The sequence below is a fragment of the Octodon degus genome, unplaced genomic scaffold (assembly GCF_000260255.1).
Source record: "Octodon degus isolate 3935 unplaced genomic scaffold, OctDeg1.0 scaffold00023, whole genome shotgun sequence".
NCBI classification, from domain to species: domain Eukaryota; kingdom Metazoa; phylum Chordata; class Mammalia; order Rodentia; family Octodontidae; genus Octodon; species Octodon degus.
In genome coordinates, this window is record NW_004524599.1 from 16,267,351 (window position 1) to 16,279,339 (window position 11,989).

Sequence of the window (11,989 nt, forward strand, 5' to 3'; positions counted from 1 at the left end):
GATTATGTTGAGCTGTAGGGGACTCAGGTCAACAATTTCTGACATTGCCAGTGAGGCAGAAGACCCAATACTACTATGGACTACTGGACTCTTTTAGAATATTTTGCTGAGTTAACACACCTATAATATTCAAATAAAGGAACTAAAGAAAAAGAGGGTATACAGATGAATGTCCATTTTGTATATGTGTATTCAAAATGGTTAGGATAGATATATAGTTACATTCTCTTAATGAATAGAGGGATTTATTCTAATGGTGTTTGTGAATAGAATATCGTGTCTGCATCTTGTAGAGCAATTAACCACTAGGAAGAATGTATGCAATGTGTTAATTATTGAAACTGTCCTACCAGTTTGCTTAGAAACTGTCCCATTGCTATTTGTTTCTCAATAAAATTATGGAAAAAAATTAGTAAACCAAAAAAATGAATAGAGGGACTTGTTCTAACAGTGTTTGTAAATAGGATATCATGTCTGCCTCTTGTACAACAAATAACCACTAGGAGGGCAGTGTGCAATATGTTGATTATTGGAGCTGTCCTACCAATTTGATTTGAAACTATCTCATTGATATCTATTTCTCAATAAAATTACGGAAAAAAGTTTTTAAATAAATAAAAAATGAAGTTAAAAAACCCAAAATTATAGGAGTAAATATATTTGCTGCTTATGATGTTTTGTATGAATTAGAATGCTTCTTGCCTGAATATTTGTCATGAATGCACTGTTGCAAGTTTCTCCTGTAAGTTCAAGTTGCCCAGCTAGAAACATTAAATAAAGTTTTTCGATATTGTGCTATATGTATGGGGCACTGGGCTGGGCAAGAAAATGTGAAAACAAGTATATTTAATGAAGTAATTTTTAAATGAAAATAAGTATTCATTTGAATGGTTAATTAACCTAAAAATTATTAACTCAGTATTTGCATGTTTCAACTGATCAGACCAAGTAGCAAATACCTAGATTTGACATTTTCAATTTTTATTAAGGCTGAAGTTAAAATAGCTTGCTAAATCCTGTAAAGTCATGTAAAAGACTTTGTGTTGTGTCAACAACACAAAGAATAATTAGGGTACAAGCAATTGGAATATTTATAAAGATCAGGTTATCCCTGCATGAAAAATAAGATGCACTTTATCTCAAGATTCATATATGTTTTTCATGGGACTCTGAGGCCCCTACAGAGCCAAGCAGTAGCACAAGGAGCATTCGGGGCCTCCCATTGGATCTTGCTGGCTAGAGCAGCTCCCAGGCTGCTCCTGCCTCTGCCCACTCCATGGCTTTTTATGCCCATATGAAGGGGCTGTCTCAGGTTTCACCTGGTATCACTTGAAGCCCGTATACCATTTCTATCCTGGGTGCTGGTGGGCTCAGGAAGCTCCTTTGGGCAGTTTTTTTACTGTTTGGAGAATCCAAGTGACATGGGTGCCCCTCTTGTCATGCCCTTTAAGGAGCAGAGGCCAGTGCAGATGATGTTCCAGAAAGACACATTTCCTTGGGCCCACGTGAGCGAGGTCCCGGCCCAGGTGCTGGAGCTGCCCTACCAGGGCCAAGAGCTGAGCATGGTCCTGGTGCTCCCGGATGAAGGTGTGGACCTCAGCACGGTAAGACAAGGACTGGGGGGTAGTGTTTCCCATCCTGCCTAGACCATATGGTGATGTCCACTTGTCCATCCTTTCCTAGCATAACAACACTGGCAAGCACTCCTCCTCTTAGCTATCCCGCTGCCAACCTTCTGACCTGGGACACTCTTCTCCTAAAGCTACTCAGAGCCCTATCTTGTCTTGTCCATAATGAGGTCTCCTGGCATGAGCAGCTACCTAGAATGCTAAACTTAGCACCAGTAATGAACTAGAGGGACAGAGCTGAACAGAGGAGAAACTGCATTTGTTAAAAAGAAAAAGCACAAGACAGGAAGCTGCTCCAGACACAAGAGGGGGCCAGGGAAGATTGACGCCCCCGGGTCTTTGACTCTAGCTGCTTGTTGACCTTTTGGGAGACTCCTCCTCTTGAACTTGTCACTATTAGACTGGATCCCAAGGCCTTCCTTCGACTAAATGAGGCAACACTGCTGATAGGGGCATTCAGTTTAGTTACCTTAATCTGACTTCTTTTTTTTTTTTTTTTTTTTTTTTTTTTTTTTTTTGTATCTGACTTCCTTATGTCTGTTTGTCCTTCCAGAGCTCCATCTCAGGTATGATCAAGTGGTTATTGGGGAAGGAGTCTTTCTTGAAAGTCAGCTTGAAGTTTGTAGGCAATGTGTATATGTTCTATAGTAACAGAGAGACTCAACAGTGAGAAAAATACCTGCGCAAGTGCCTTGGTGTGGGTCACACTGTGTGCCCTGAGCAGGAGTTCTCCCTGCAGCAGATCCCCAGCCCCTGCTCCTCTCCACTGCACTGGGCCTGAAGGGTGCTATCTCGACTCTGTATGTGTTTCAGCTCTGTGCTCCACCACACTTACTTTCCCTCCGATGTAAATCCCAATGCCATTTGTGCTATTTTTTTCGGTCTGGTTTTGCTTTTTTTCTCATTCTTTGACCTTGTAAATTTTTCATGACATTTGTACTTGCTGATAGACTCATTTTTCTATAGCCTCAACCCTGCCTGGTGGCTTCCAGAGACAGTCCTTTTGTTCCTTGCTTAGCAGTTATGTTTTACTGCTCCAAATAGAAGCCTCCTCAGAAACCAAACATTGACCAAGCTCAAATACCAACAGAGTGTAGCACTTGCTGTGGCACTGGTTAGCAGTGGTAACAAGCAGGTAGAGCCCATCTCCTAACTCAGGAAGCCACAACTGGAGACCTGACAACTTCCAGGCAGCTTCAGGGACAGTGTGTGACACAGCTTCACCTGCCTGCCGGAGGAGGCAGGGCTGACCCTGGAAGTGACCATGGTTGATGGTACTGTGGCCTGAAAGGTAAAGGCTGATCCTGGTCTTTCAGGTGGAAAAGACCCTGACTCTTGAGAAGTTCCAGACCTGGACCAGCCCGGAGCACATGAAGAGAACTGATGTGCAAGTTTCTCTTCCGAGATTTAAGCTGCAAGAGGATTATGACATGGTCTCTGTGCTGCAGGGTCTGGGAGTGGTGGATGTCTTTGATCCACACAAGGCAGACCTGTCTGGGATGTTGGCTGACAGAAACCTGTGTGTGTCCATGTTTGTGCACAAGAGTGTGGTGGAGGTCAACGAAGAAGGCACTGAGGCTGCTGCAGCATCAGCTTGTAAGATAGGATATTGTTGTGCAAGATATTGGAAGGTGTTCTGTGCTGACCACCCCTTCCTGTTCTTCATCAGGCACAATAAGACCAACAGCCTGCTGTTCTGTGGCAGGTTCTCCTCTCCATGAGAGGTCCATTCCCTGTGTATGCAAGCATTTCCTTCTCTGGCCCCAAATCCTGTAAAATACTTACCATTTAGTTCATTAGAAAAGCACGTGCAGCCAGAGGCCAGCTTGGCACACACCCGCACCATCTGTCAGCACAGGGGCACCTTGGATGTGCTCTGCTCTCTCCACTGCCATGCCTTTGTGCCACTTGACCAAGAAAAACGGACAGCAGAGTTTCCGTTTGAGTGCACCATTCGGAACATATCGCAGGGTGGGGCCCGAAAGGTGTGCTTGATGGTCATGAACATCTCTTACTCTTTTGCCCGTGCTCCTTATTGTAGTACCGCTCTGCTTCCAACACCTACACTCCTGTCACAAGCTTGATTTATATGACCTTCTAAAGAGTGAGCCATGGTGCTCAACATTATAATTCCTCTAAAAGTTTTCCTGAGGCTTGGCTTGGAGTTTTAAAGATGTGAACATTTTAATTTTATTTTTATTTGGCATTTGCTGCTCAGCTGTCTATGCCGAGTCCGGCGTTAGACTCAGGTCCAGAGTGGGGCTTCTTCAGCAGCTGCTCTTATTGTCTTGCCCAACTCATACCTTTTGTGACAACCAGGTTATCCTATTTAAGGCCTTCAGTCTTGCAGAGATGACAAGTTTCTTCAGAGGACTTGATTTCTGGATCTCCAAATCTAGCTCTTAAATTCCATTCAGCACTTTTAATTCATTTCCGATGTCAGCTTCTTCAAGAAAAGTTGCTTTTTCTCCAGCAACTAATGAGCAGTGAGGATAAATCTAAAAAGAGACATCAATCCTTGGGATTCCTCAATCCAGAAAATTGAACGTTGTTTCCATTCTCTGTCCACCACTAAGTCCACACAGTACTTTTTCATACCACATATATTTTAACATTGTCACACATTCAGTTCCTGCAAAGGTCTCGGTCCTATCATTCTTCCTGTGTTTACCACTTCCATAATTCACTACAACATAAAAGAGACTGCAGATGGGGCTCCATGCCCGACTCTGAGGACAAACACTGCAAAGTTCTACACCATTAGTCACCTACTGTGTTCCCACCCACCTCTCCTGCTCACCTCCAAGCCTTCTGATCACCTCCGTCTCTCTCCCTCCATCAACTGTGCCAGCCTACTTACCACCTCAGGCCGCATCTTCCTGCAAACCGCACTTACCCCACCCATTTGAAGCACTGCACGCATCCACTTTTCCCAGGCTGTATGGCTGGAGGCCACCTTGCATGGTCCTGGCTGCAACTTCTCTCCTTTAGAGGGCTGAAAAGCTTGTCCTCCCCTTTCTGAGGACCCCACAGGCCCCCTTGCACCTCAGCATCTCTTTCAGACTTCAGCTCAGATCTTGCTTTTAGAAAGCACTCCTGAACCTCTACAGTGTAGTGTGTGTGGCTTTTCCTTAAAAACCTCCTGTGCATGTAAATAGGAGGGCTTGGACAACTCTACTGTGCATTTCTGTTGGCCTACGGAAAGAGGAGGATAATACATAACTCATTTTGTCTCCTCTTTCCAGTTGTTTGTATTTTTTTCTCTTCTTAATTACTTATACAAGTTTTTACCTTTTTTTCTTCCAATTTTACATGCATATGTCTGGTAATACAAATAACTTGTTGGAAGACAACTCTATATTAAAACAAATACTTTGAAATTGATATGACTTTGCTAAATGAAATTCTGTATCACTTGCATTTTTTACTGTTTTAATTCTGATTTGTACTCTTTTAAAAATAAAAAAATAAAAGTAGCCTGTCCCTTATTATGTTATACTTCAAACTCCCTGAACTCAGAATATTTGCTGGTTTCAAGCCTTAGATTTGATCCCAGGTGGGCTGTTTCATATGCTATTATGGTCTGAAATCTCTCTCTCCACAGTGCTTGTATCAATTCACAGCTATTTCTCTGTATTTTGATAACAGCCCTGCACTGGCCTGGGAATCACTGTGCCCAGCCTCGGCTGTTTGGCTACCAGAAACCTCAATGTCCTCTCCACAAGGCTGACTGAGTTCTCCTTGGTGGTTGGGCCAGAATCCAATGTTCAGTTTCTACTTGCTCCTCCCACTACTTGTGTTATTGTTCATTTTTTCTCTTGGCAGAGACAACATACCTGACACCCACAATTAGGTATGGGATGGTTTACTCAGCTCAACATATATGGAGGTTTCCACCCAGACTAAGGTGGCTCCAGGGCAGAGTCTCACAGGACAGAGGGGATCAGGTCATGATGGCAGAAAAAGTAAAAGCCGGAACAACAAAATGGCAGAGCAGCAGAAAACAAGCCTCTCTTAGTCCATTGTATTATAGGCAGGGGGACTTCCCAGAATGGGTGTAGAACTCAATCCCATAATCCTAGCATTGGACCAGGAATCAGTCATAAACTATAGATGTGCAACCCGTGACAACGTGAAGCATTCCAGGGACATGTTCGCACAAAGCACAACATTCAGCCCCTGCTCCCCAAAGCCTCACCTGAGCTCCTCAGGTTCTTGGTGCTGGAATTGCTCATTCTCATAGTTTCCCTCTCACACGTAATTGACTGCCAGCTTTAGGCCCTCTCCCTGTTGTCCCTTTTTTGCTTTGTAGTTGAAAGAAATACATGCTTGGTTGAAGCTGAGAGACCGCAGCGTTGTGGGACGCTGAAGAAGACCTCCTCATGCTCAAACCATTCCCATTTTGAGTGAACTTACTCACATGAATGATTTGCAGGTCAATGATTTCAGCTCCCTATTCAACAATTTAAATATATGCAGTCCATTAACTCATTACAGTAGTCAGTAACCAGTGTATTTGGAAATTGTGGGAAGGTGTTAGTGATTCAAATGTTTTAGTTTAGCTCACATACTGCCATGCTGTTGTTGCTTTCATCTTGTGGAGATACTTTTCTTTAGATGTTCAAGACCAAGTCATGGTGAAGCTTGCATTAGTCCATGATTTCCTATGTATCAAGGCCAGTTAAGTCTCTCCACGAATTATTTCGCAAACGTGCACAGCACCTCTTCATACCTCCATCATCACCTGCCTCCTGTAGGAGTCATGAGCATTGATTGGCCAAGTGGCTTTCCTTAGAAGATTTAGTGCTCCCCTGGCGTCTCTTCTTAGGCCCACTATGCAGTGTAATTCACTTGGACCTGTCCTTCCACTCTCTCCTTCTTCATGAAACCAGGGACGCAACAGAATTATGAGATATAGTGCTGGATAGCGTATTATGTTGTGGCTCCTCATTGACCTAAAGTACTGTGGCCAAAACACTAGCTGTGGTAAAAGACTATCTAACTTTCTAAATTTTAATGTAGAAACCTCAAGTTTTGAAGATCCAAAAGACAAGTTTATTGAAATTACATTGTGTGAAGTCAATACGTCTATCATTACTATCTCACCAAAGTATTACACATCTTACAACATAAGAGAGAACCATTATTATCTGACTACCATGGGTGTTCTAATATTGGAATCCCTGGAGAATGTGAACTGTTGCATATTTTATATACAAAATAATGACTCAAACCAATATATAGCCTTCCAGCATGACACTCATGATGACATTTTGTAACATAATTAAAATTTCATTTTGACATAGTACAATGTATTTAATGGATTATCTTGTAACACATGAGAAACTTTTAAGCAATGAGCGATGACATATTTAGCTGCTTCACAAGTGTGGGAGGAATCAAAAAATATAACCAGAGGGAGACTCTACTTAAACACAGACCCAGCATAAAGAGCCAAACTCAAGAGCGCAAGTGGCATTCTTTTGCCAGGGAGGAGAGGGGCATAATCCTCAGTGATTCACTTCCATACAGGATGGGGGAAAATATACCAGACATTAGGAACAAACATTGCTTCACAATTTTTTTGTACATGTTCCTGAGTGAAATGGATCTGTTTGGTTAAGGCAGAAGCATTTTAGTCAAAATGGCATGGGAAACAGAAGCCTGTTGAATGGGATCTGGGCGAGTAACAGGCATAGTAGTTAGCAATCTGTCTACAGCAGTATTCGCCTGAAAAAAAAAAAAAAAACCCTGGCCACTTAGAATGAGAATGTAAATGACCAATAAAGGAGGGGAAATGACATGCCTGAAGAGCAAAGAGGAGAAGGTGGAATTCATGAAAACAGTCTTCCTGGTTAGCGTGCACGGCGGCACTTGCAATGTGGCACACCATTTTACCAACATTAGCTGTGTCTCAAAAATGGTGAATTGGAGTGCATGAGTGAACCTGGAAGAGGTTTATTGCTTTCTTTATGGTTTGCATCAAGCACTTGAGTGAGAAGGAAACCATTGTGTAGCATCAGATGAGCCCACAAAGGGTTAGGACTAAACAAGAATGCCCCCATGTCGTGTAATGAATCACAACCCGATAGTGACTGGTGTGTGGGTGAGGACATCGGGTGAAAGATATCCAAAATGATCTTTTCTGGTTTAGCCGAGACCCAGAGTGTGAGTGGGACTTTCTGGGGCTCACCAGATCCTCATTTGACCCACAGTCCATGCCTAGCATGTGAGTAAGACTGCACAGGGCCTGCTGGATCATCATTCTACCCAGGTCCTGCGAGTCAGTGGGACCACCTGGGGCCCACCAGATCCTCAATACACCAAGAGCCCAGGTGGCATGTGAGTAGAACTTCCTCTATCAGACAGGCCCAGTGTGGAACCCTGCAGCAGAACTCCCTCCAGAGAGGCTAGAGGCAAGACCCACCCAGCTAATCCGGGAGCAGAACATCTTGCCAGAGGGTTTACCTCCAAGGACTGCAATAGGAAGAAACCGAGCACCACAGCAAGACCCCAGCCACTCCCACCTGGACAAGTTTGAACTTGGTAGATCCAGACCTGGTGCTAAGGTAATAACTCTATATAAGCTGTACAGCAAAGGTCAGAAGACAGTGCTATACAGAATGACAAAGAGAAGAAGAAAAAATGCATACTCAGGCTTCAAGCTCACCAAGAACAAATGAAGGAGGCAATAGCATAGAAGAAATTAGAAATCACACACCTGAAATCTCTAAAATAATAGCGTCGGAAATAAAGAAAAAACTACAGAAAGCTATAGAGTAAATCAGATCAGAAATAATTTCTAAAGTAAAAAAGAAATGATAACTATAATGAAAGAAGTACTAAGTGCTTGTAAAGAAGACACTGATAAAAAATTAAATAGAAAAAGGATGGAATCCTTGAATGAGCAATATAAGAAAGAAATAGATTGCATGAAGCAGATTCAAGCCGCTATACAGGAAATTAAAACCTCAATCACAAGCTGGCAAAACCACTTAAATGAAAGTGAAAATAGACTTTCAGACCTTGAAGACACATTGCAGCTAGTGAAAAGGTAAGAAAAGATCTCTTAAAAACAACTAGAATGCAGGAAAAAAAAAATAATCCATCACCTGCAAGACAAGGCAAAGATGAACAATGTGAGACTAATAGGCATCAGCGAGAAAGAAGGAGTCAATACAAATAATATAAAAAGAATATGGACAGAAGTGATACCAAACAACTTCTCAAATATGGGGAAACAATCTGACATTCAGGTAACCAAAGTATATAGATCTCCAAATAGCATCAACCCAATTAAAAACACCCCCACATATATAATAATCAAGATCCTAGAAATTCAGCACAGGAACAGTATACCAAAGGCCACTAGAGAAAAGAAACCTCATATTTAAAGGAAAACTCATCTGAATAATGGCAAATTTCTCTTCACAGACAATCAAGTCAAGAAGAGCATGGAGCAAAGTACTACAAGTCTTGCAAGAAAACAAATTCCAACCCAAACTAACTACTGCAAAACTCTCTTTCAAGTATAATGGAGAAATGAAATACTTCTGTGAAAATACCAGCTAAAGAATTGCATGACGACAAATCCTACACAGACTACTAAAACATAATCTAGAGAAAGATCAAAATGACCAAAACTCCATGAATGAGAATGGAAAGCACCTGCCAAATGGGGCAAACAATTAAACCCAGGAGAAAAAGGGTTATGCAAGAGCAGTCTTTTAGTTATTCTTTTGTATATAGCAGCAAAATATCCATCAGCATACTCTACAAATGGACTTCTCCTGCACCCTATGGGACACAATTCTATCTGGGCCTTCAGGGCGGATGTCAAGGAAATAGCAGTAGCTCAGTCCTACAAGTGACACCTGGTCACCAGTAAGCATCATGGACACTGTTCATGTCCACAGCATACTAGTACTTTGTACGACATCCTATCCCAGACTGTGAGAACTGCTGGTCATGTGTTTGGCATTCCAGTATTTATGTTATGTCTTACTATTAGTAATTCTGTACTATCATGAAAACTTTTTCTTAGTTCAATTGTTTTGAAATATTAAATTTTTAATTAATTAAAATTTCATTAATTTTCTGAATATTGTTTAATCTTAATTTTTGTTTTAAGATTTATACTGTATCCGTGACTTACAATCTACTTAAAAGACATGGTATGATATTTTCTTCTAGTATTAGAAACTTTAAAAAGTATACTTCCATTTTCCATTTTTATATTACTTCTTCCTTGTGTTTTACACACACTCACATATATACCAAAAAAATGTATATAACTCGACATAAGATTGATACTGTTTTGTAGAAACCTTCAATGACCTTTTAAATGGATTCATCAAACATATTTTACATAGTTCTGCATAACTATCATATTTAGAGCTCTTCATTATTTTTTGCCCAGGACCATACAGCAACTCCTCTTGCTTATGCTCTTGGTTATTTCCTATATGCTATGTCTGGAGGTATTAGAATATTTTGAGTTTGTATAAGTGGAAAATATTTTACTTTTAGTTTTCAAAGATATGTTGACTAAGTATAAAATTCAAAGAGATCAAATCTGGTTTTTTTTTTCTTTCAGTCCTTTGAATTAATTAGTCTAGTTTCTTACACAATTGGTCTTTTTTTTCTAACATGGAATATGATGCTATTTAATTTTGTTCTTCCAGAGCTATTTTATGTATATGCTTAAATGATTTTTTCTTTACAATAAGTTTTGGACAATTTCATTTTTGTGTATCTTGGTATGATTTTATTCAAATTTCTTGTGAAAAAAGTTCATTTTTCTTTGAAATATTGTGTTATAATTTCAACTAAATTCTGAAATTTGAAAACTTTCAATATTTATTGCCTACCCTTTTCTATGTGGAGAATTCTAATTATATAAATATAAGTTTGTTGAATTTGGCACAGAGTGAACTATTATGTGACTGATCTGTAAATTCTTCTTCATGTTTATTTTGGACAATTTTTATTGTTATACTCACATAAGTCTGTGAATAATTTATTTACAATGTGCATCTATTATTAATCTCATGTTATGTATTCATTTCAGAAGTATTTCTCAGGCCAGCAACATAGTTCAGTGGTCTACAGCGCCTGCTTTGGCAAACTTAGGTAGACACAAGCGACTGCACTTCAATCCCCAGCACCACTTGTTGTGCTGGCCCTGCCTTCAGGGTAGGCTGAGCCAGCCAAAAATAAAAAATAAAAAATAATTCAAAAATTAGAAACAAAATATTTCTCCAAAATTCACTCTATCTGCATCTTATATCTTTCATATTTCAATATTTGTTTACAACTTTTAATATGTTTTATGATTGCTGATTTTCAATAAAGTTAATGAGAAAAATAAATAAATACATTTAAAAAAGAATCAAAAACTCAAACTTAAAAATAAAGTCAGATGTCTGCCAGTGCACCTTGACACATTGGTGAGAGCTGCATCAGCGATTCAGCATCAGATTTAGGAAGAGGCACAACAGTGGTGAAAAATGTCACTGCCCAGTAGCTGGTGACTGTGTAAGTGACTACAAGAAATCTCATGAGCAAAAGCACTGACCAAAGGACACATAGAAAAACAGGAGCATGTGGCAAGTGTCACCATTCAGCGATGTATACATTTTGTTCTGAACAACCTTCAATATTTCTCTGGGTTAGAAAAGAACCTGTGGACAAAATGAGAGAGAGAGAGAGAGAGAGAGAGAGAGAGAGAGAGAGAGAGAGAGAGAGACTCCTTCAGGGTTGCAGCCCAGCCCACATAGCCTGGGACAAAGCATGGGATATTCTATGAAGAGCTTGGTGGTCTCTCGTGTAGGCTATAGGATTTCAATGGATTTTATGACTCAGTAAGGCCTGAAACAAAGGATGCAGCATCTGAGTAGTTAGAGAAAAATAAGAATGAGCCCAATTAAAATGAGCTAAAAATTATTGAAGTTGGACACGTAGCTGGAAACTTAAATTTGATTGTGGTACTGATGGAACAAAAAAGGTTGAAAGAAGTCAATGGCCTAGACAGGTTGTAAGTCTTTTGAGGTTGTAACTTTTCCCTGGAAATTCCAAGAAAAGCCTTCACTCCAAGAGAGGTCAATTCCTGCACTACCAAGGGTGGCATGGGCAGCGGTAGAAAAGGATACTTTTCTGTCGTAGGTGTCTCCTGTTGTTCCTGGACCAGGAACATGCGCGCCTTCTGGTTTCCTGGATGCTGGGAAGGAAATCTTTTCCTATTTTATGGATTTTGACTACACTGAATGGCCCCTTTTACAGAAAGGACAGAGACTGCTGGGTTTTTTGGAAACCGTAGGCTATTTACATTCCTTTTTCATAAGTCCAGTTTTCCCACAATT

The 11,989-nt window shown here is 40.6% G+C and overlaps 2 protein-coding genes across 5 annotated transcripts in view; one reads left to right on the top strand and one right to left on the bottom strand.

Annotated features, from left to right (window-relative positions):
* The window catches only part of LOC101586599 (serpin B9-like), a 13,028-nt gene extending 8,831 nt beyond the window's left edge, over positions 1-4,197 (top strand). For 3 of the 4 annotated variants that reach the window (XM_023712069.1, XM_004628401.2, XM_023712068.1), the window contains 2 exons: positions 1,452-1,604; positions 2,945-4,197. In XM_023712069.1, coding sequence (XP_023567837.1) covers positions 1,452-1,604; positions 2,945-3,349 — 558 coding nt within the window. In that variant the 3' untranslated portion in view covers positions 3,350-4,197. The remainder of the gene's footprint in view (positions 1-1,451; positions 1,605-2,944) is intronic. The other variant, XR_002820497.1, reaches the window with a different exon arrangement.
* LOC101585144 (serpin B9-like) overlaps positions 1-11,989 on the bottom strand; it is a 389,019-nt gene that overhangs the window by 309,979 nt on the left and 67,051 nt on the right. The gene's annotated exons all lie outside the window — the stretch shown is intronic.